This window comes from Euleptes europaea, chromosome 9, assembly GCF_029931775.1.
Source record: "Euleptes europaea isolate rEulEur1 chromosome 9, rEulEur1.hap1, whole genome shotgun sequence".
In the NCBI taxonomy this organism is placed as follows: Eukaryota; Metazoa; Chordata; class Lepidosauria; order Squamata; family Sphaerodactylidae; genus Euleptes; species Euleptes europaea.
In genome coordinates this window covers 72,590,547-72,611,372 of record NC_079320.1, presented here as the reverse complement: position 1 = coordinate 72,611,372, position 20,826 = coordinate 72,590,547, and the positions used below count along the sequence as shown (strand labels likewise).

Here is a 20,826-nt window from a genome sequence, read left to right as displayed (position 1 = left end):
ATGCCAGGGATTGAACCTGGGACCTTCTGCATGCCAAGCAGATGCTCTGCCACTGAGCCGCAGTCCCTCCCCAAAGGTGCACAGAGCACCTTTCTCATGTGCTGAAGGCAATAATCATGGTCTTTATTATTTATAAAATAATAAAGATAAAGGGATGTCATTTTTTAACAGCTCCCAATATAAGTGTATATAAGCAGTTCTAATTTAATACTCTCCATTTACTCCAATTTTTAACTTGGACCCAATGAGTGAGTTTCTCCGCAGTGACTGTATCCAAACATTTTTTAGCTACTCTGAGGTATTTGTGTGGTGGAAAGTGCCGTGAAGTCGCAGCTGACTTATGGCAACCCTGTAGGGTTTTCAAGGCAAGAGACATTTGGTGATGATTTGCCATTGCCTGCCTCCGCATTGACTGAGAGAGTTCGGAGAGAACCGTGACTAGCCCAAGGTCACCCAGCAGGCTTCATGTGGAGGAACAGAGAATCAAACCCAGTTCTCCAGATTAGAGTCCACCGCTCTTAACCACTACACCATGCTGGCTGTTGAGGTATCAGTAGTTTCCCACAATTCAGCAAAATCTTTGCTGTTGCTAAAGGTTTGGCTATAAAGCTACTATCCTCAGGAATTTTTTTGATTCTTTCGAAAGAAAGGGGTCACCATTCATCATCAGCTTATAGTCCATTTTACAATTAGCCAGAATAAAATTTTGTTAGTATTTCTGGATTAAATTGCATTCACACAAGACTTGCAAAAAACCAATAGGCAGGGTCCAAAGTCAATGTCTGCCTATGGAGGGGGGCATTTTTGCTGATTTCCCCCCTCACTGCAAATAATCAGTTCACCCATCATGCTATTCCTGAGGGTCCCCGTTCCTCTGGAGCAGCATTTTGGGGCCCTGCAGGTTGTTCCGCTGAGTGGAGAGTTTCCATGCCACCCCCATGCAGACCTGTTGGTAGCATGAAAATTTCCCGCATGATGTGTGATGGAGGTTGTGAAGGAGATCTATATCATAAGCAACTGTGCGTCTGACACCTGCAGTAATACAGCAGCTGCTATTCATGTTTTGAGCAGTTTTGAGCAGTTTCCACATCAGTGGTTACAAGGTACATCCTGGCCCTTCCCACTTAACACATTGCCCACGGGTCTTTCAGTATGATACTGATGGATGATTTACTGGAACCCTAAAATAATTGTTCAACATGCTTGCTTTGATTTTATTTATTTTTTAGCCTCGAAAGCCACAATGATTGTTTTCTTTTCTGGTTAAGGTTGCTTGGTCTGGTGTGTTTTCTCTTGTGGTGTTAATATGGTATTGAATTCAAGATACTATCTGCTGTCACAAAAATGTGCAGCTGCATAAGCAGCATAGCTGAAGGAACAAAAACTGCTGAGAAATGAGGCATGAAGTTGGTAGAGCGATAGGGGAAGAATGAGTAGGACATTACAGCATTTTTTCACAGCGTTTTTAATTGCTTTCTACATGTTATACCCACAGACTTTTTCTGCTGTTTCCCCTCCTTCCATTATGGCTGTGTTGTTTATGTTATGTTACTTTAGTCTATGTATTCTTTTCTCAACATTTTTATCTCACTTTTTTAAAAAAAGGTTTCCTAAACTGGCTTACAAACATACAAACAATTCTGTGCAAGATAGAGTAATAATATGCATAACAATAAAAACAATCCACTGAACAAAGCAAACAATAAAAAATCCATCATCAGGAAACACTGAAACTCTCTGAGAGACTGAGCCAGCGTGGTGTAGTGGTTAAGAGTGGTGGTTTGGAGCGGGGGACTCTACTGGAGAACCAGGTTTGATTCCCCACTCCTCCACATGAGTGGCAGAGGTTAATCTGGTGAACTGGATTTGGTTCCCCACTCTTCCACATGAAGCCATCTGGGTGAACTTGGGCTAGTCACAGCTCTCTCAGCCCCACCAACCTCACAGGGTGTCTGTTGTGGGGAGGGGAAGGGAAGGTGATTGTAAGCCGGTTTGATTCTTCCTTAAGTGGTAGAGAAAGTCAGCATATAAAAACCAACTCCTCCTCTTCTTCCTCTTCTTCTTCCTCCTCTTCTTCTTTCTTCTTCTTCAAAAGAAGCGAATGATCTAGCACTAATTAAGCACTGTGAGTAGGGTTTCTAATCCTAGGTGATCCCCTGCTATTACAACTGATCTCCAGGTGATATATATCAGTTCCCCTGGAGAAAATGGCTGCTTTGGAGGGTGGCCTCTATGGCATGATACCCCACTAAGGTCCCACCTCTCCCCAAACCCCAGCATCCTCAGGCTTCACCACTGGACCTGGCAATCCTAACCATGGCTTCCCCTAGCACCAGCAGCCCAGGAATTGCCTTTCTAAGTAAACCGGTCCTTTGTCACCTGAAGGCCAGGACTGTGCCAGCCTGACAAACCCTCTTAAGCAGATACAGTAGAAGTGAGCTGTGGCTCACGAAAGCTCATACCCTGCCAGAAATTTGGTTAGTCTTTTAGGTGCTGCTGGACTCTTGCTCTTTTCTACTGCTAGAAAATGATGGTCATTGTCTTGGTAGTTTTACAAAGGGATTAGACAGATTCATGGGAGAAGCCTATCAGCAGCGGTATGCCAGGATGCATAAACAGAATTCATAAACAGTAGGCCTCTGAATAACATGGGGGGGGGCAGTCACAGGATGGCCCTGCCCTGCCCGTGGTCTTCCTTGAAGTAAGCTGGCCATTGTTAGAAACATGTATGGATTGACTGTAGGTATGATCCCGTGGTGTACCAAGCAGATTGTCAACGCTCTTGCAAGCCCTTCAGTGTGTCTGAAAGTGTTCTTTGAGTTCTGACTGTCGTCTTCAAGCAGTGAGGTGGCAAACCATCCAAAAAGCCCGCATTTTGATGGGACAAAAAGGGAAAGGTTTTTAAGTTAATCACATTTGAGCCCAGAGCTTTGATACTTTTTGTTTCCTACACAGCGGCAGATGGTCTTGCAAATATCCTCGGATTACTGGCTGCATCTACTGGTACCACTTTGTGCTGTTAAGCTGTTTTTTTTTTTTTTTTTTTAATACATTTTGCTCAGAAGGGCAAGAAAAAAATGGTGGTCGTGCTCTTGAATTCCTCATCCACCTTGTATCATGGACACTAGATGGTGCTGTTTCTTCCTGTTCTAATTGCAAAGATTAATTTTGTTTTGTTTACTTCCCGTTTTAGCAATGGGTCAAATGTGTCCAGAGTTTGATGCTTAATACATAATAATTTCCTTTTGTCTGTCCTGAATCTATGGTCCATTAGCTTCATTGGATGCCCTCACTTTCTAGTGTTTTGGGAGAAGGAAAAAAAGTTCTTTTTGATCAACTCTTTCCACTAGGGTTGCCAACCTCCAGGTCCTAGCTGGAGATCTCCTGCTATTTCAACTGATCTCCAGCTGATAGAGAACAGTTCACCTGGAGAAAATGGCCGCTGCTTTGGCAATTGGACTCTATGGCATTGAAGTCCCTTCTCTCCCCAACCCCCTCCCTTCTCAGGCTCCACCCCACAAACCTCCTGTCAGGTTCTTCACTGAACGCAAGATCCAGTCAGGCTTCTGACATGAGTTCAGGCCACGTTCTGGCCGCGAGTCAAGTCCTTGGTTCCCAGGGTTTGGAAGCCCAGTGCAGTATCTCCGAATTTAAGCCTTCACGGAAATACTGCACCCGTGTAGCTTCGCTCCAGTCCACAACTTTACTGGCTAGCAGTTGGAACTCACTTGCAAACTGCATCACCGACTTAGGTCCCTGGCGAAGCTGCAGCAGCGCCGTATTGGCCCGCTCTCTTTTGTGTGGATCCTCAAAACGCCATCTGAGTGCAAACATGACATCGTCAAGGGTCCGCAGCGCACAGGACCGTAGATCATACTGCTGGACCATCCAGCCTGCCGCTTTCCCTTCCAGCAGTGAAGCCACATACCGCAACCGGTTCTCCTCCTACTGAAAGGCGGCCCCTGCTCCCTCATAAAACCGTCCACTTGGATCAAAAAATAGGGGAGCTTATCTCCAGAGCCGGGTGTGCTCGACATAGCTCGTCCACCTCTTGCCATAGCCCCTCCAGTAAGCCCCACAGCGTAGCTGCCTGTTCGACCAGTTCATGGTTTTGGTGCTGGAGGCGTTGGTAATCCTCGTCCTTGTCTCACCGCCTCTGCGTCTGGCGCAGTCCCGTGCCCCACAGAGGTGGCTCCTCAGAACCCCCCGTCGCTCCCAACCGAGCGTCGACAGTAAAATCCCAGTCCTCCTCCGTGTGAAGGCACCAACTGCCAGAGCCGTGGACGAACGTCTGGAAGTCCGGATACTCCTCCGTCCGTGCCCCAAGGCCTTGGTTTCTCCAAAGGCAACTTGGGGTCCTCCCCTGGTTTCTCCGGCAACTTAGGTTCCTCCTCCGGTACCTTAGGGTCCGCCGGCTCTTGATCAGGAATAACCGGTGTCGTGGTGTCAGGTACTTTGGTGTCCGGAGCTTCACCCATGGTGTTGGGGAGAACATGGCATCTCAGCCCGAAAAGTGGATTGCTAACCTAATGTCAGTCTCAGGCGTCTGCCCCTACCATCCCTCAAGCAAGCTCATCCAGACAGGTAGATCTGAAGCAGTAATACTTTATTAGGAACTAAAAGGCAAAGATAGGACATTTTGGAGGACTTTCATTCATAGGGTCGCCATGAGTCAGAAGCGACTTGATGGCACTTAACACACACAAAAGGCAAATAAAAGAACTGACTGCACGCAGGCAGGAAAGGTTAGCAATAGAGACCCTGTACAAGTTACCTGCTTAAAAACATTAGGGCAAGAGAATAAGATAAACATTGCTAGGCAACAGCGAGATAAGCAATTCCCTTGGAAGAAGACAAAACACGCTGCAGCTATGGGAACCGACACAAACGAAGTGTCTACAGGAGCTTCCAAACCCTGGGAACCAAGGACTTGATTTGCTGCCAGAACTTGGCCTGAACTCATGTCAGGAGCCTGACTGGATCTTGCTTTCAGTGAAGAACCTGACATCTCCCTCCAGTGGCAAAGAGGGACCTGGCATCCTGACACTGGTGTGAAATAGAGGCCACACCCCCAAGATGGAATAATTCAACAGGGGGGGATGGGTGTGCAGGGTAGGGTAGGGTGGCCAGTCTTTGCTGGAAACCAGCCGTAGCTGGCCTTAACCATAGGCCTAGTGGAATAGCTCTGCCTTGCAGGCCCTGCGGAAATCCCTAAGGTCCCGCAGGGACCTGGTCTGATTTGAGAGGCTATTCCACCAGACAGCTTTGTTTTGATGCTAAAAGTGAGGACGTAGGAACATTGCCCTGAGCTCCTTGAAGAAAAGTCAGGATAAAAATTGTTAGAGATTTATATGCAGTAGAAAAGCTTCTAGAATCATCAGAATTTTTTTCCAGCAGCAGGAAGTAAATTTCTGACCTCAATAAACCCTTCAAAATGCTGATCAACTTAGCAGAATTATGTTCTGGAACAGTTTTAGAAAACTTGCCAGCATCTATAAGAGGTTTCGAAAGGCATAATTCCTGCTTTGTCATCTTTTAAAGACTACTCTGAGCTGGGAGAGCTTCCCCTGAGATCGCCACTGCAACCGGTTTGTGAAGACGGCCACTTTAGGACCATAAAAGAAGAGAGGAAAAGGACCTCCAAGGAACTGCGGGAGCTGTGGCAGAAAGCCATCCTCCAGCAAATATTGCTGCTGAGGATGGAAAAGGAAAACCAGAAGCTGCAAGGCAAGTACTTTACTGGATCGGAAATGTCCTTTGGGAAGGGGGGCTTTCACATTTTGCATTTTGGCAAGAACTGGACAATCCAGAAGTTTTATAGAGAAGATTTGTTCTTGTGTTTACACAGAATCTTCTTTTCCCCAGTAACTTGGTATGTTTCCTTTCCTCCTTTCAGTTTTCTTTATGCACAGATTGTTCACTTTATCCTAATTAGCCTCTTTACTTCCTTTATCAGAGGCAGCTCTTTCCCTGGTTCCCAGGTGAACTGATAAAGTGCTCAAGTTCTGTTTCCTTTGAACTGTGTGTCTTTGTACATTTGGATCCACCTGTCGGTATTTAAAGCATTGACCATCCCAGCTTCTGTTTGCTTTCTGAGCAAAATGTTCAAGAAATAGTCCTCGTACTTTAATCCTCGTGAGAGACATTGGCTTCTAACTAAATGGCGGGCAATTTCATATCTTCTGACAAATACTTTTAAAGTGTGATAGGATCAGTTTAAAAGCAGTCGTGGATCACACTTACGCTGGGATGAAGCATTGCCCTGCAACAAAAATTGAGATGAAATGGGGAGGGTTGGATACTGAATGCCCTCATCCAATTCACTCTATCTCTCTGCTGCAGCTTCTCTGCACCAGCGTGGTGTAGTGGTTAAGAGCAGTGGTTTGGAGCAGTGGACTCTAATCTGGAGAACCAGGTTTGATTCCCCTCTCCTATACATGATCGGTGGACGCTAATCTGGTGAATTGGGTTGGTTTCCCCACTCCTACACATGAAGCCAGCTGGGTGACCTTGGGCTAGTCACAGCTCTCTTAGAGCTCTCTCAGCCTCACCTACCTCACAGGGTGTCTGTTGTGTTAGCCGGTTTGATTCTTCCTTAAATGGTAGAGAAAGTTGGCTTATAAAAACCAACTCTTCTTCTTCTTCTCCTCCTCCTCCTCTCACATTGTGTGGTTCAAACCAATCAAGGACCTCACATTCAAATGATATCACACTGCTACGACCAATCAGAATTGGCAAGGTAAAGTTCTCTGATGCTAAACATGGACTGGGGGAATGAATAGTATCCCCACATTGCCTAAGCAACTAGCAATGCGACCCCCAAGCAGGTCTACTCCGATTCCTGTTGAAGCCTATTCAGTGGAACTTATTCCCAAGAAGTTATTCTTAGGATTGCATTGTGTGTGACTTTAAGTCACAGCACAATGTTGCATTGCATGCATGGGCAACACAGGGACACGGGAAAGAGAGAAACCCGCAACCAGGAACCCCAGCAGAATGTGAGGGAAAATGAGGTACGCAAAAAACAGTGTGTTGTTTTTTCCACGTAATGCCCAACCAAGCTCTGAACAGAGCTGAAGCACATGGTGTTTCAATTACTATTTTGGCTCAGTGACTTGTGCTTTTACCCTAACTTACTATGGGGCGATCAAATTACGGGAAGGAGATCCTAATTCTTTACTGGCGAATACTTTTCAGTATGCCAGTATACTGTGCCATTTTGGAGAAAGTTGTGGGGAGGGAATAAGGAAAAGAGGCATTCTTCAGGTGGTAAACTACAGTTAAAGCAGAGTATGAGGCTATAAAAAAACCTTGCAACCCAAAAAACCCCTGCAACTCTCCTGTAAACCATCCCCATGCTGTAATAAATCGGAGTGCTGTTTTGGTGATGCATGATGCTATTAAATCATCGACGAGGCAGCATTCATATGATGTATTGGAATAATATGTCCCAAGAACGACCGTGTACTGCTAATGGATCATCCCAGCAAGGGCTTAAAGCTGTGCGTACATCAAGCAGATGTCATTAAAGGGACAGCTACTGTATGATACATCACTTTTTAAACATGGGTACAAGTTATGCATGGAGTCTGGGTATCATTTTTAATATACCCCCTTTAATGAGGCAAAAAACCCCTCCAATGCTTTAATTTAGTTGCTTGCGTCTTTGTGCAGCAAAGAACCTCAAAAGGGGATGCCAGCTACCATACCAAGATCTTCCTTATAGCATGATCGAAGGCCTGGCAGAGAGGGCTGGAACTCCTCTTCAGTTGCAACATAATGTTCACAACATAAGTTCCTCCCTTATCTAGCTGTTACACTTCCCAGCACCTACTCCGCATAATGCTTCTGCAGGGGGGCTGACTTGGATAGCCCCAGGCTAGCCTGATCTCGTCAGATCTCAGAAGCTGAGCAGGGTCGGCTCTGGTTATTATCTGGATGGGGAACCTCCAAGGAACACCAGGGTCGTGACGCAGAGGCAGGCAGTGGCAAACCACCTCCGAACGTCTCTTGCCTTCAAAACCCCATGGGGTTGCCATAAGTCAGCTGTGACTTGGCGGCACAAAAAGAGGGGGTGACTATATGGCTGAAACCTGGAAGTGCCCTGTGGGCCATCTGCGTGGTGGGAGAGCCAGTGTGGTGCAGTGGTTAAGAGTGGGGGTATGGAGCGGTGGATTCTGATCTGAAGAACCGGGTTTGATTCCCCATTCCTCCACATGAGCGGCAGAGGCTAATCTGGTGAACTGGATTTGTTTCCCCGCTCCTACACATGAGGCCAGCTGGGTGACCTTGGGCTAGTCACACTCAGCCTCACCTACCTCACAGGGTGTCTGTTGTGGGGAGGGGAAGAGAAGGTGATTGTAAACCGGTCTGATTCTCCCTTAAGTGGTAGAGAAAGTCGGCATATAAAAACCAACTCTTCTTCCTCTTCTTCTTCTTCTTCCCACGTGGCTGCATCTCATCCCTTTTTCAGACTCCCCCAATGTTCAGTTTGATGGTGCCGCGTGCATCATGCACACATCAGTGTCCTTATGTAAACACAACAGAAAGTGTAGGTAAGGTGCATGTTTTCAGCGGCAGGCTGCTAGTGAGGACAAGCCCCCATGATGCCATCTTTTTAAATGTCCGCAGAGCTGACTGTGCGTTAACACTGTGAACATGAATAAGCACCGTTGTGTGTGTGTGTGTTCTGTATTGTTTTCTTTCCCCTTCAAAGGTGCGGAGACATGCCTGGCTTTTTATGACATGCTGCGGTTCATTAGCCTGACGTTGTCGGTGAACTGTCTCAAATAACTGTCTAACCCATTTATCAAAAACTGAATGTCACTGACGTGCCTATCCTTAATCCTTTTTGTCTAGCTTCTGAAAATAATCTGCTAAATAAGCGTCTGAAGCTCGACTATGAAGAAATCACCCCGTGCCTCAAAGAAGTAACATTGGTCTGGGAAAAAATGTTGAGCGTGCCAGGAAGATCAAAGACCAAGTTTGACATGGAAAAAATACATTCTGCGATTGGGAAAGGTGAGTGTGTTAAAGTATTTCGGGAGTGTGTGTATTTGTAATTATTAAAAAGTCGGCTACTGGAACATTAGTTTAATTAATCAGGTTGGTTGACTTTATCAATCTGGCTGCCCATCGTAGGTCAATGACAACTGCTATTTCCAGAGTCCTCCGGATAGACTTAAGGGATTTGGAGGGTCCCGTAGACATAAAGGGACCAATTTTTAATTAGGCAGGAACTCACTAAGTAAACTGAAACAGGATTAGTCCTGGGTTTTATAGACTCCCGAGGTAGACCGCAATGTGCTTTTTAACATCTATATGGGCTTGTCTCACTACAGGGCCAACGGTGTATGGTCCTCTGTAGCTTTTGGATGAAGATAACATCCAATAGGGGTAACTGAGCCTCTTCTAGCAGGGTGCATTGAACCTATTCAGATCTTGTCAGACCAGGAAAGAGATCTCAGGGTCCCATTCCTGCCGAGGAATTCATTTTCTTCCCTCTCTCTCCCCCGCTCCTCTCCACCAGCCATGCGTGCACACCAAATGTCCACACCTGCCTAGGCAGGCCTGCTCCCCAGTTAGAGAACCTAGGCTTCAGGAGGTAATTTCTACTACATGAGGGTGCAAATTCTTGTTTGGGAGAGATGGTGCTACTTCCAGGGCAATAATGAACAGTGTATGCTGTCTCCCCACTTTCCAAATCCATTCGTCTTTTTATTTCTTCTTTGTTCCTGTCTTTGACAAGGAGTCCCTCGGCATCACCGGGGTGAGATCTGGAAGTTTTTAGCGGAGCAGTACCAGCTGAAGCATCAGTTTGCAAGTAAACAACAACCCCAGGACACACCTTACAAAGAACTCCTGAAACAGTTAACCTCGCAGCAGCATGCCATACTGATTGACCTAGGTAAGTCTTCCGGGATTTTTAGCCCTGAAATGGGCATCAGGATTTAATGTTTTATGAAAGGGGGCAAAGGGTCTCTGCTCTGAAGAGCATTTTGCATTTGATGTAGACTTCTTCAAAAGAGCTGCTTCTGTTGCTTTCTCACATGAACTCCTGAAGCTGCCTTATAATGAATCCGACCATTGGTCCATCAAGATCAGAATCATCTACTCGGACTGCTGGCGGCTCTCCAGGTCTCAGGCAGGAGAGATCTTTCCCATCATCTCCTTTTAACTGATCCTTTTAACTAGAGATGCGGGAGATTGAATCTGGGATCTTCTGTATGCAAAGCGGATGCTCTACCACTAAGCCGCAGCCCCTGTATGCACATCCATGTTTGGGGACAGAGTTAAAGGCTTGCAGCATGTCACGTATCAGTGCACGGAGCACCTCAATATTTATTGTTCAAACAAAAAAGAGAGAGAGAGAGAGAGAGAATGGGGAAAGAGAGGTTAGCTCTCATCACTGCAGAGGAAATATTTGAGAATAGCTGCCAGTATGATAGGCAGACACTAGACCAGCCCAAAATCCACTTATTTATCGCAAAGTGCCAACACTGTGGCCCGAGCGCTCTGCTCCCCTCCAGCTATGCCATGCTGTGAGCTATGCTCCCTTCCAACCTAGTTCCTCTCCAACCCCACCACGGGAATCACCTTCGCCACAGACTCAACAGGCTGCCATCAGCGCCGCACCCTCATGCCACATGTGAGCCGCCCGGCATGTGAGCCTCCCTGCTGCATGTGACAGGGGAGGGAGGAAACTCTCCCATTGGGCTGCTGGGCAGAGGGGCAGGTGATGTGAGACATGCCCTCAGGCGTGCGTGGAGAGGGGGAGGGGAGCAGCCCGGCCCCGCGTCACTCTGGCTTTCTAGTAATGAACTCAGGTGAACTCTGTGCTGGGGCGATGGCGCGCGTGCCCACAGAGAGGGCTCTGAGTTCCCACTCTGGCACGCGTACCATAGGATCGCCACCACTGCACTAGACAGTATCTTCTGATGGTTTGAAAGTGTCACAAGAGTTAGATTGAACAGTTCTAATTTCAGGGATACTTGGGAAACACAGACTAAATTTTCCACTAACAGAAGATGTGTGTTAATTCCCACCAATTTCTCCTTCTTGCTGCAGACCCCCAATTTGCCTCTTATGCTGTCCCAGTGGGTTCCCTGTCCCCAAGGGAAGAGTTTTGGGGAGATTGGTGGGCTGCAGCAAGAGAGGGCAAAGCAGAAACATTCTGTCCAATTGACAGAAGTCCCTTGCATGAAGGGACTTAAAGATGCATTAGCTGAAGTCATTAGGGCTAGGCTGTTGGTTTGTGGAGGGAAAAGAAATCCAGAATGAGCAAGCCATGATAAAGGAAGATGAAGGGGGGAAAGAGAGTGTCTTGATATTGGCAAAAATAATACGTAACTAAATACCACAACGTCATATTGAAGAAGACAAACACACATAGTCAAATACTCCTCTGAAAAGGACATACAACTTGAATGTCATCCGAGCGTTTGAAGTTTTGATTGTGAAGTTAAGTTTAAGTTGGACATAATTATGTCCAGCGCTGAGTAAGCAGGAGTTAAAGGTAGTGCCATTTATTTTTCACTGTGTTCTCATGCGCACTGGGATTTTACTTCAGACATAGCCTGTTTGCACAGACCAGTGGAAGAGCTTAAAAAAAATCTAGAAGATGATACTATTAGGAGCTGAATGGACATGATATTTCCATTGGATGGGATATTAGATTAGGCCCTCTTTCTGTAAATGTGGTACATTTTCAGTGAATAATGTATTTGGCTTGCTTCTTAAGCAGCCCCTCCACTCATCCCAGGCCTAGGCTTGAAATGTATCGAGAAGTGTTTCTCCTCTCCCTTATAGGCTGCTTGAAGAGGCGAGTTGCCTCTGAGCATATGCCTTTTGCTGCTGAGTTAGTGCATCCCGCTTCCTCACAGGCAGGGCCCTAGCAAAATGTCCCCCCATTCCTGCTCCTTGTTTGGACCCATCCCATGGAGTCTAATAACCAACATAGCAAACTCTGCAATATTGCTGATGGTGGAATTGTATTCCTCATCCCTCCAGCGAGAGACATAGTATCATAGAGTTGGAAGGGACCACTAGGGTCATCTAGTCCAACCGCCTGCCCAATGCAGGAAATTCACAACTACCTCTCCCACACACACACCAGTGACCTCTACTCCATGCCTAGAAGATGGCCAAGATGCTCTCCCTCCATCATCTGCTTAAGGTCATAGAATCAGCATTGCTGACAGATGGCCATCTAGCCTCTGCTTAAAACCTCCAGGGAAGGAGAGCCCACCCCCTCCTGAGGAAGCCTGTTCCACTGAGGAACCGCTCTAATTGTTAAAAAGTTCTTCCTAATTTTTTTTTGGTCTGAAATAATGTTTATTTAAACCTGAGTACGTATGAAAAGTCCCTTATGCCTCCAGGACGCAGGCTCCACCGGCTGCTTTGATTTTCTCTTCTGCTTTCTGGCTGAAGAACTTTGCTTCCACAATTACAGGCTGTTTAGGTAGTTTCCCCTTGCCCAGGACTTTGTAATAACCTGAGCAGCCCACATCTTTTAGAAAAGCCCAAGCCAGTGTGCCATTTCCCCCACCCCCCAAAGAAATTCAGAACTTCTCTCCGTTTTCTTTAACACGGCATTTCCGCTCTGGATTCCTTTCCCCCATTCAAGCTAGTCCGTGCTTTCAGAGTGGTTCTTTTTGTGCCAGGGGAGCGCCCCTGCCAAACAGGAGCCTTTGAATCGGACGGTTCAGTCGGGCATTGGAACAACTCCTATTTTGGGCAGAGAGGCTGCTGCAGAGCTGCCCTTCCAGTTAGGAAGCAAAGCACGCTGCATCTGCTGAAGCTCTCCGTTCCCTGCCAGCCTGGGCAGCCAGTCCTGGAGATCAAACACAGCCTGCCTTGCATGGAAGGCGTAAAACGCTAATCTGTGCAGGAAGACCTGACTCTGGGCTTTGCCTTCGGTGAACCAAGTGCTCTGATATATCTGGCAAGGCAGCATGCCTCCCAATAGATACAGCGTTTGAAAATGGGAAGGGTGGGGTAGCATTTATCAAGAGTGAAGCTTACAAGCTACTTCATTTCCACTAGGAGGAAAGTAAGAATAACCTGGTGTAGTGGTTAAGAGTGGTGGTTTGGAGCAGTGGAGTCTGATCCCCTGCTCAGTCCTCATCAAATGAGGCGTCTCTCTCTTTCTGTCCCTCTTCCTCACCTCCTCAGTTGCCAGGTCCCCCCTGGCCACAGGTGGGGGATGGGGGGGCAGGGTTGCCAGCTCCAGGTTGGGAAATTCCTGGAGATTTTGGGGTGGAGCCTGTGGAGGACAGGGACCTCCGTGGGGTACAAGGCCACAGAACCCACCCTCCAAAGCATCTATTTGCTCCAGGGGAACTAATCTGTGCAGTCTGGAGGTGAGCTGCAACTCCAGGGTAATTCTGGCCCAGATGTACCCTTCTCCAGACTGAGATCTTGCTTTAACACCCAGATGCTCTTGCTTGGCTAAAGAAGGCATGTGATGTTTATATTTGAGGTGCAAAGTTTGTATATTGACTTTAAAGCAATGAATCATTAGCAGCAAAGGATTTTGGCCTTATAGTATCGAAGCCGGAGATGTATTCTTTATTTGTCTGACATAGAATCATAGAGTTGGAAGGGGCCATATGGGCCATCTGGTCCAACCCCCTGCTTAATAGAGCATCCCTGACAAGTGCTTGTCCAGCCTCTGCTTAACGATTACCAGTGAGGGCGAGATCACCACTTCCCTGGGTAGCTGATTCCACTGCCAAACAACTCTTGCTGTAAAAAAAAAAAAAAAAAATCCTACTATGCAGCCGGTACCTTTCCAATTTAAACCTATTATTGCGAGTCGTGTCCTCTGCTGCCAACAGGAACAGCTCCCTGCCCTCCTCTCAGAGACAGCCCTTCAAATACTTGAAGAGAGCAATCATGTCCCCCCTCAACCTCATCCTCTCCAGACTAAACATCCCAACTCCCTCAGCCTTTCCTCGTAGGGCTTGGTCTCCAGCCCATCATGGCAGACTCGTTTTTTATTGAGGCAGTTGGTGCTCCTAACCGTGTTTCTGCTTTCTCAGGGCGCACCTTTCCAACCCACCCGTATTTCTCAGCCCAGCTTGGAGCAGGGCAGCTGTCGCTCTACAATATCCTGAAGGCCTATTCCCTCCTGGATCCGGAAGTAGGCTACTGCCAGGGCCTGAGTTTCGTGGCGGGCGTGCTGCTGCTTCATATGGCCGAAGAAGAGGCTTTCAAGATGCTCAGGTTCCTCATGTTTGACATGGGCCTTAGGAAACAGTATCGACCCGACATGACCATTTTACAGGTGAAGGGCCTGCTTGCGTTTTGTTTAAAAGGACGCAAATTTTAGTTCAGTTCTTTCCACCACATGGTAACAGACAAGATAGATCACGATGGGTAGCCGTGGTAGTCTGTCTGTAGCAGTAGAAAAGAGCAAGAGTCCAGTAGCACCTGAAAGACAAACAACATTTCTGGCAAGGGATGAGCTTCCGTTATTCACAGCTCATTCTTTAGTATCTGAGAAACAGTCCAGTAGCACTTTAAAGACTAACACAATTTCTGGCAGGGGATGAACTTCTGTAAGTCACTTTCGTAAATTGCAGGGAAGACCCATTATTGGACCTCCCAACATTGTGACTCACGAAAGCTCATCCCCTGCCAGAAATTGTGTTAGTCTTTAAGGTGCTACTGGACGCTTGCTCTTTTCTACTGCTGCAGTGAAGATAGAATAAGCGAAACATTTGTGATTGCTATTATTTGTGCTTTCAGGAAGGTTTAACGGGACAGGTGCAAAATCGGGCACTGTTGGTTGCAAGGGTGACTTGAATTCAAGCCTCTCTTCTTGAGAATCCCCTCTTTATAATTCTCAGAATGCTGCATTAAGGGTTTATCTGAAGCGAAGGTTGTATCTATGATTCCCCTTCCCCCCCAATGATAGGTTGAGACATACAATATCCCGTTATCAGTTTTCTCTTTTTTCTGTCCTGGGTGTCAGTGCTAATTTATGGGTATTAATGTTGTGGTTCTAAACACCCTTTCTAAGAATCAGGTTCCACTGAAGGCGAACTGGACCTCAATGTATGGTTGGAGATTTAGACTATGATGAGTCACTGAGCAATTCTTAAATGTTGTTGTGTTACAGACCCTGATTCTGATTTTGTTTGTGCTTTTTATGGACCTCCACATTTTCTGCAGCTAAGTGGGAGATCATTCAAAAGGCTTCTGAATTAAAGCTCATCTGGAATGTGGATAGATTGAACGTGTGGGGTGTAGGGTGTGACCTGGCCATGTCTTGTAACATCTTAAATTTCCCCATCAGCTCCTCTCTTTCTCTTTGTTTAGTTCTTGTTGACTTACCTAAAGATGCCTTGTGGACCAACAGTGACTTGCAAACTTCATCTTAAGAATCATGGACGTAACTTTGCATTCCTGTTTCATCTGGGTTCCCCCCCCCCCCCGTCATTTTTACTTGCAGATCCAGATGTATCAACTCTCTCGACTCCTTCATGATTACCACAGAGACCTCTACAATCATTTTGAAGCGCATGAAATTGGACCTAGTCTGTATGCTGCCCCATGGTTTCTTACTATGTTTGCTTCTCAGTTTCCCCTGGGATTTGTGGCCAGAGTGTTTGGTGAGTCTTTCTTATGATTAGGAATAACTAAGAACCCTGTATGATATCTGCTTGTCAGTTACCGTTTAGGATGTAGCTTGTTTGCCATTAAGAGGATTTTCCTTTTCCTTTATAAGAAGATCAGCTAATAAAAGGATACAAGTGGTTCTCCCAGATTACTGTAAATGCAGATATTTGTTTTCAAATATCAGATGTTTCTGGTGCATCTGCTGACTGAAGAGGTGGTTTATTTTGCTGCTTGACTTAATTTTCTTCAACACTCTTTTAACTGGCCAGTCAGCTGATTTTTTTTTAAGTGCATCTTGATTAATTAAGACAATTAGCCTATAGCTTTAACTATGATCTTTTTTCTTGTTTTGGAAAGGGCCTTAATAACAGTAATGTATGCAATGTAAAGATTTTATTAGTGACAAACACATTTCATTTGTTGAAAACCTTTTTACAAAATCCCATAAATTGATTCCTGGGGACATTCAGGGTGGTAACAATGGTAGTAACAGTTTGATACTTGGGTGGGTCACAGAGTCTGTCTGCCTTGGAGAGCTTGTTGTGCCTTTGGTTTTGAAACATTCAGTTTCTTTTTTAAATACATATAAATATTTTATTAGTTTTATTCAGGATACAGAAAGGAAAGAAAAGGAAAAAAGGGTAAGGAATAAATTTGACAAGTCTTATTGGGGTTAGCATCCTGGACAGGTCTTCTACTTTCTTATCTCTATTTTGCTTCTATCTTATACATTTTTATCTATCAGGTTTCTGTTTTAATCTTATGTCTATTTTTACTTCATTTGTCTATAATAGTTCATAGAAATCAAACTGTTGCAATAACACTTCTCATTATGACTATTCTTACTGATATCTGAAATCTTATCAATATATCCTTTGTTTCTAGCTTGGATTCACTGTGTATCTTCCATAAAATAGTTGCCATTTCTGTTCGTGTTCTTCTGGCAAATTCTTCTTCATCCAGTTTGAAAGTCTAGCCATGTCTGCGTATTCGTACATTTTTGTAATCCACTCGTTTAGTGATGGTGTTTTTTTGTCCTTCCAGTATTTGGCATAAAGTGTTCTTGCTGCTGTCATTGCATATAGAAAAAATTATTTATCTGAAGATTATAGTTGTGGAGGAGTCATTCCCAACAAAAAAATATTTGGGCTGTAAATCAAAGTTCAATTGTAGCAAAACATTCAGTTTCTTCACCGTTTTAAGTAGAGAAGTCATATTGTGAATACAGTAGGTATTTTGGTTAAAAAAGGGGGGGGGTTAAAATAGGAACATGCAGAATGCTTGTTGCTGTGACAGCAAAAGCATGTAATGCATTTCCTGAATGAATGTCCTTAAAGTATTTCATCCATCAAGACTAGGAAAGGGATAGCAAAATTGTGGCGAAAGAAGAATTAGTTATTGCTTAAAACAAGGAATTATGAGCAGGCAGGAATGTGGTTTAACAAGACATTTTCAAGGGCTGATCTCCTTTATGGCAAGGGTCCCCAACATGGTGCCTGCTGACATCTTTTTAGCAAGTGGGTAGGGCCAAGTGTGGCTTTTGCTTCTCTTTGGCCACTAGAGGTTTGATTGGCTGAGCCTGTGCAGTTTTTTTAAAAACACTGCTTTGGCAGCAGTTGCGACCACAGTACAAGTATCTTCACTGTGTGACTGAAAGTAAGCTGCAGCAGCCATTTTGTGGCTGGCTCCGCCTCCTGTGGCAGCCATTTTGTGGTAGCCTTTTTGGGCTGCACCCACCACACTCTTTCAGAATTCCAAATGTGCCCACAGGCTCAAAAAGCAATGGGACCCCTGCTTCATGGACCCAATAAAGTGGATTAAACTAAAGCACTGTTATTTGTGTGGGGGGTTGGTTTTTTTTTTTAGGGCGGGGGCATAAGGCTTTTTATAATTTGGGGGAAAATTTTGACAGAACTGCATATTTTGAGCCAAATTCTCTACTTGACAGAATTTGGCAGTATCCCTAATCTTCCTCTAAATCTGCTGATTTTACAGACAAAACTGCTTAGGTATGGAATCAGGTCAAGGTTCCAAATGTAACAGATTGAGGTTATATTTCCACATTCCTTTTCTTAGCCATGCATAATAAAAGGAGACAATTGTTGGCGGTACTTACCAGCATCCTGCCTGAATGCCAGTAAACTAAAACACATGTTATCTGAATATGCACCACACTTCGTGTTTGGGAACATCTTTCCAAACTTGGTGGGGGATTTCCCTCTTACATTTTCATGCGCACACCCCCATTTTGTTTGCTTTTCACTGTTTTGTTTTCTAAAGGGCTTGCTTTATCTGATAAAATGGATTCTGGCTCATGAAAGCTTGTGCCATATTTGCTAATCTTTAAAGAACCACAAGTCTTGTTGCTGCTTTCATAGCACAATGGGTTTCTTAAGGACTAAAGAGACATTGTTTTGTGTGTGTGTGTGTGTGTGTGTCCTCTCTTTGACAGCCTTGCTCAGGTCTTGCAAATTGAGGGCTGTGGCTTCCTTTATAGAGTCAATCCATCTCTTGTTGGGTCTTCTTCTTTTCCTGCTGCCCTCAACTTTTCCTAGCATGATTGTCTTTTCCAGTGACTCTTGTCTTCTCATAATGTGACCGAAGTACGATAGCCTCAGTTTAGTCATTTTAGTTTCTAGACATTGTTTTGGTCCTGGGTAATTCAGCAAACCAACTAATCTTCTAGGGTCTTTCCATCATCTGGCTACATCTTGTGCTCTGTCTCCACAGTCCGGTGAGGAATGAAGTTCAGCATGCAATAAAACGTACCGCTTGTAACATTTCTAACTCTTCTGTCTTCTAATTAGCTATTGTCTCATACTTTGGGTAGAGCAGGGCCCCCCAACTTGGTGCCCATGGGCACCGTGGTGCCCGCTGGCACCTTTCCTTGTACCCACCAAGTGTTTTTCTAAAGCAATTGGGGCCAGGTGGAGTTTTGGCTCAGCAGGGCTTGTGATTGGCCCCTGGAGATCTGATTGGCTGTGCAGATTTTAAAAACAAGCAAACACTGTTTTCAGCGGCAGCTGCCACCGCAGCGTGAGAATCTCCACTGTATAACTGAGGGCGAACAGAGTGTAAGCAAGAAAATATTTTTTCAGTATGCTTGTTCTGAAAGGCCCTCCTGTAAGCAGAGCTTCTGCCTGAAATGCTGAACAATTACTATTACATAAGAAAAGCCCTGCTGAAATAGACTATCAAGTCCCAGCAGTCTGTTCACACAGTGGCCAACCAGGTGCCTCTAGGAAGCCCACAAACAAGACGACTGCAGCCGCATTGTCCTGCCTGTGTTCCACAGCACCTGATATAATAGGCATGCTCCTTTGATCCTGGAGAGAATAGGTATGCATCATGAAAATTATTTCATGATCATAGAATCATAGTGTTGGAAGGGACCACTAGGGTCATCTAATCCAACCCCCTGCACAATGCAGGAAACTCACAACTACCTCCTTCCCCCCCCCCCACACACACACACCCAGTGACCAGAAGATGGCCAAGATGCCTTCCCTCTCATCATCTGCCTTAGGTCACAGAATCAGCATTGCTGACAGATGGCCATCTAACCTCCTCTTAAAAACCTCCAGGGAAGGAGAGCTTACCACCTCCTGAGGAAGCCTGTTCCACCCAGGGACTGCTCTAACTGTTAGAAAATTCTTCCTAATGTCTAGACGGAAACTCTTTTGATTTAATTTCAACCCGTTGGTTCTGGTCCAACCTTCTGAGGCAACAGAAAACAACTCCTTACCATTCTCCCTTCAAGTACTTGAAGATGGTTATCATATCCCCTCTCAGTCTTCTCCTCTTCAGGCTAAACATACCCTGCCCCGCTCCTTCAACCTTTCCTCATAGGACATGGTCTCCAGTCCCCTCACCATCTTTGTTGCCCTCCTCTGGACACATTCCAGCTTGTCTACATCTTTCTTAAACTGCGGTGCCCAAAACTGAGCCCAGTACAGTATTATTTTGTGGTTGGCTCTGCCTCCTGTAGCAGTCGTTTTGTGGTTGCTCCCACCACCTGCTTCAGTATTCCAAAGGTGCCTGCAGGCACAAAAAGGTTAGGGATGCCGGGGGGAGAGCTGTAAAGTATTTAAAGAACTTCCCAGACATTGGGTTGGATCCCACCTCAATTTCCACAGGCAGAAGGAGGGGGTTATTCTTGCCAATTCCCGCCCCCCTGGATCTTGGGGAACAGGGGATCCCTCCGGAATATTTTGGAGGATTTGGGGTGTGTGTCTCCCATTGGGGGGAAATAAGTAAAAATTAACCTTCCCCCCCCCCCATGGAAATCAAAGAGGAATGCAAACCACAGTTTGGTAGTATGTACAATAACCTTGGAAGGTAGGTCACTCTCATTCCCAGGTTTGACACATGAAGCTGCCTTATGCTGAATCAGACCCTTGGTCCATCAAGGTCAGTATTGTCTATTCAGACTTGCAGCGGCTCTGCAGGGTCTCAGGTGGCAGTCTCTCCCATCATCTATTGCCAACTTTGAAGGCTTTAAGAGGGGAGCAGATGTGTTCATGCAGGAGAGACTATTCATGGCTACCAGTAAAGATGCATACCTATTCTCTCCAGGATCAGAGGGGCATGCCTATTATATTAGGAGCTGTGGAACACAGACAGGACAATGCTGCTGCAGTTGTCTTGATTGTGGATTTTCTAGAGGCACCTGGTGGGCCACGGTGTGGACAGACTGCTGGACTTGATGGGCCCTGGTGTGATCCAGCAGGGCTTTTCTTATGTTCTTATGATCCTTCTGTCTGGAGATGCTGGGGGCTGCACCTGGGACCTTCTGCATGCCAAGCAGATGCTCTGCCACTGAGTCACAGCCCTTGCGCGTGGAGGACTGAGGCTGAGGCAACAGTAGGCTAAGGCAGCCCAGGGAGGTTCGGGCCTGAACCAAGGCTTCCCTATCTCCAAGCCTCTCTTCTCTGCTGTGCTACTTGTAGCTCTCTACGAAACGTATATTCCATGCAATAGTATCATCAGTTGGAAATTGGTGGTGTGGGCTAGAGGGACTACATTGTGCGCTGAAGCTCCAAAAGCTCTTTCTTTTTTCCTCTCTCCCTCTATGAACTTTCAGCACCCTTGTATAGATAGTCATACGAGGGCCCTGCGCAACAAAGATATGTTATTTTTAAACCCCTCATTTGCGCAGTAGTAGAAGAAACTTGGAGGAAACAATGTTTTCTCTGTTCCAAG

At 45.8% G+C, this 20,826-nt stretch overlaps 1 protein-coding gene across 1 annotated transcript in view; it reads left to right on the top strand.

Annotated features, from left to right (window-relative positions):
* Positions 1-20,826, top strand: part of TBC1D1 (TBC1 domain family member 1) — a 114,793-nt gene that overhangs the window by 83,536 nt on the left and 10,431 nt on the right. Inside the window, exons 14-18 of the mRNA XM_056855642.1 lie at positions 5,542-5,727; positions 8,860-9,021; positions 9,749-9,907; positions 14,043-14,287; positions 15,458-15,617. Coding sequence (XP_056711620.1) covers positions 5,542-5,727; positions 8,860-9,021; positions 9,749-9,907; positions 14,043-14,287; positions 15,458-15,617 — 912 coding nt within the window. The remainder of the gene's footprint in view (positions 1-5,541; positions 5,728-8,859; positions 9,022-9,748; positions 9,908-14,042; positions 14,288-15,457; positions 15,618-20,826) is intronic.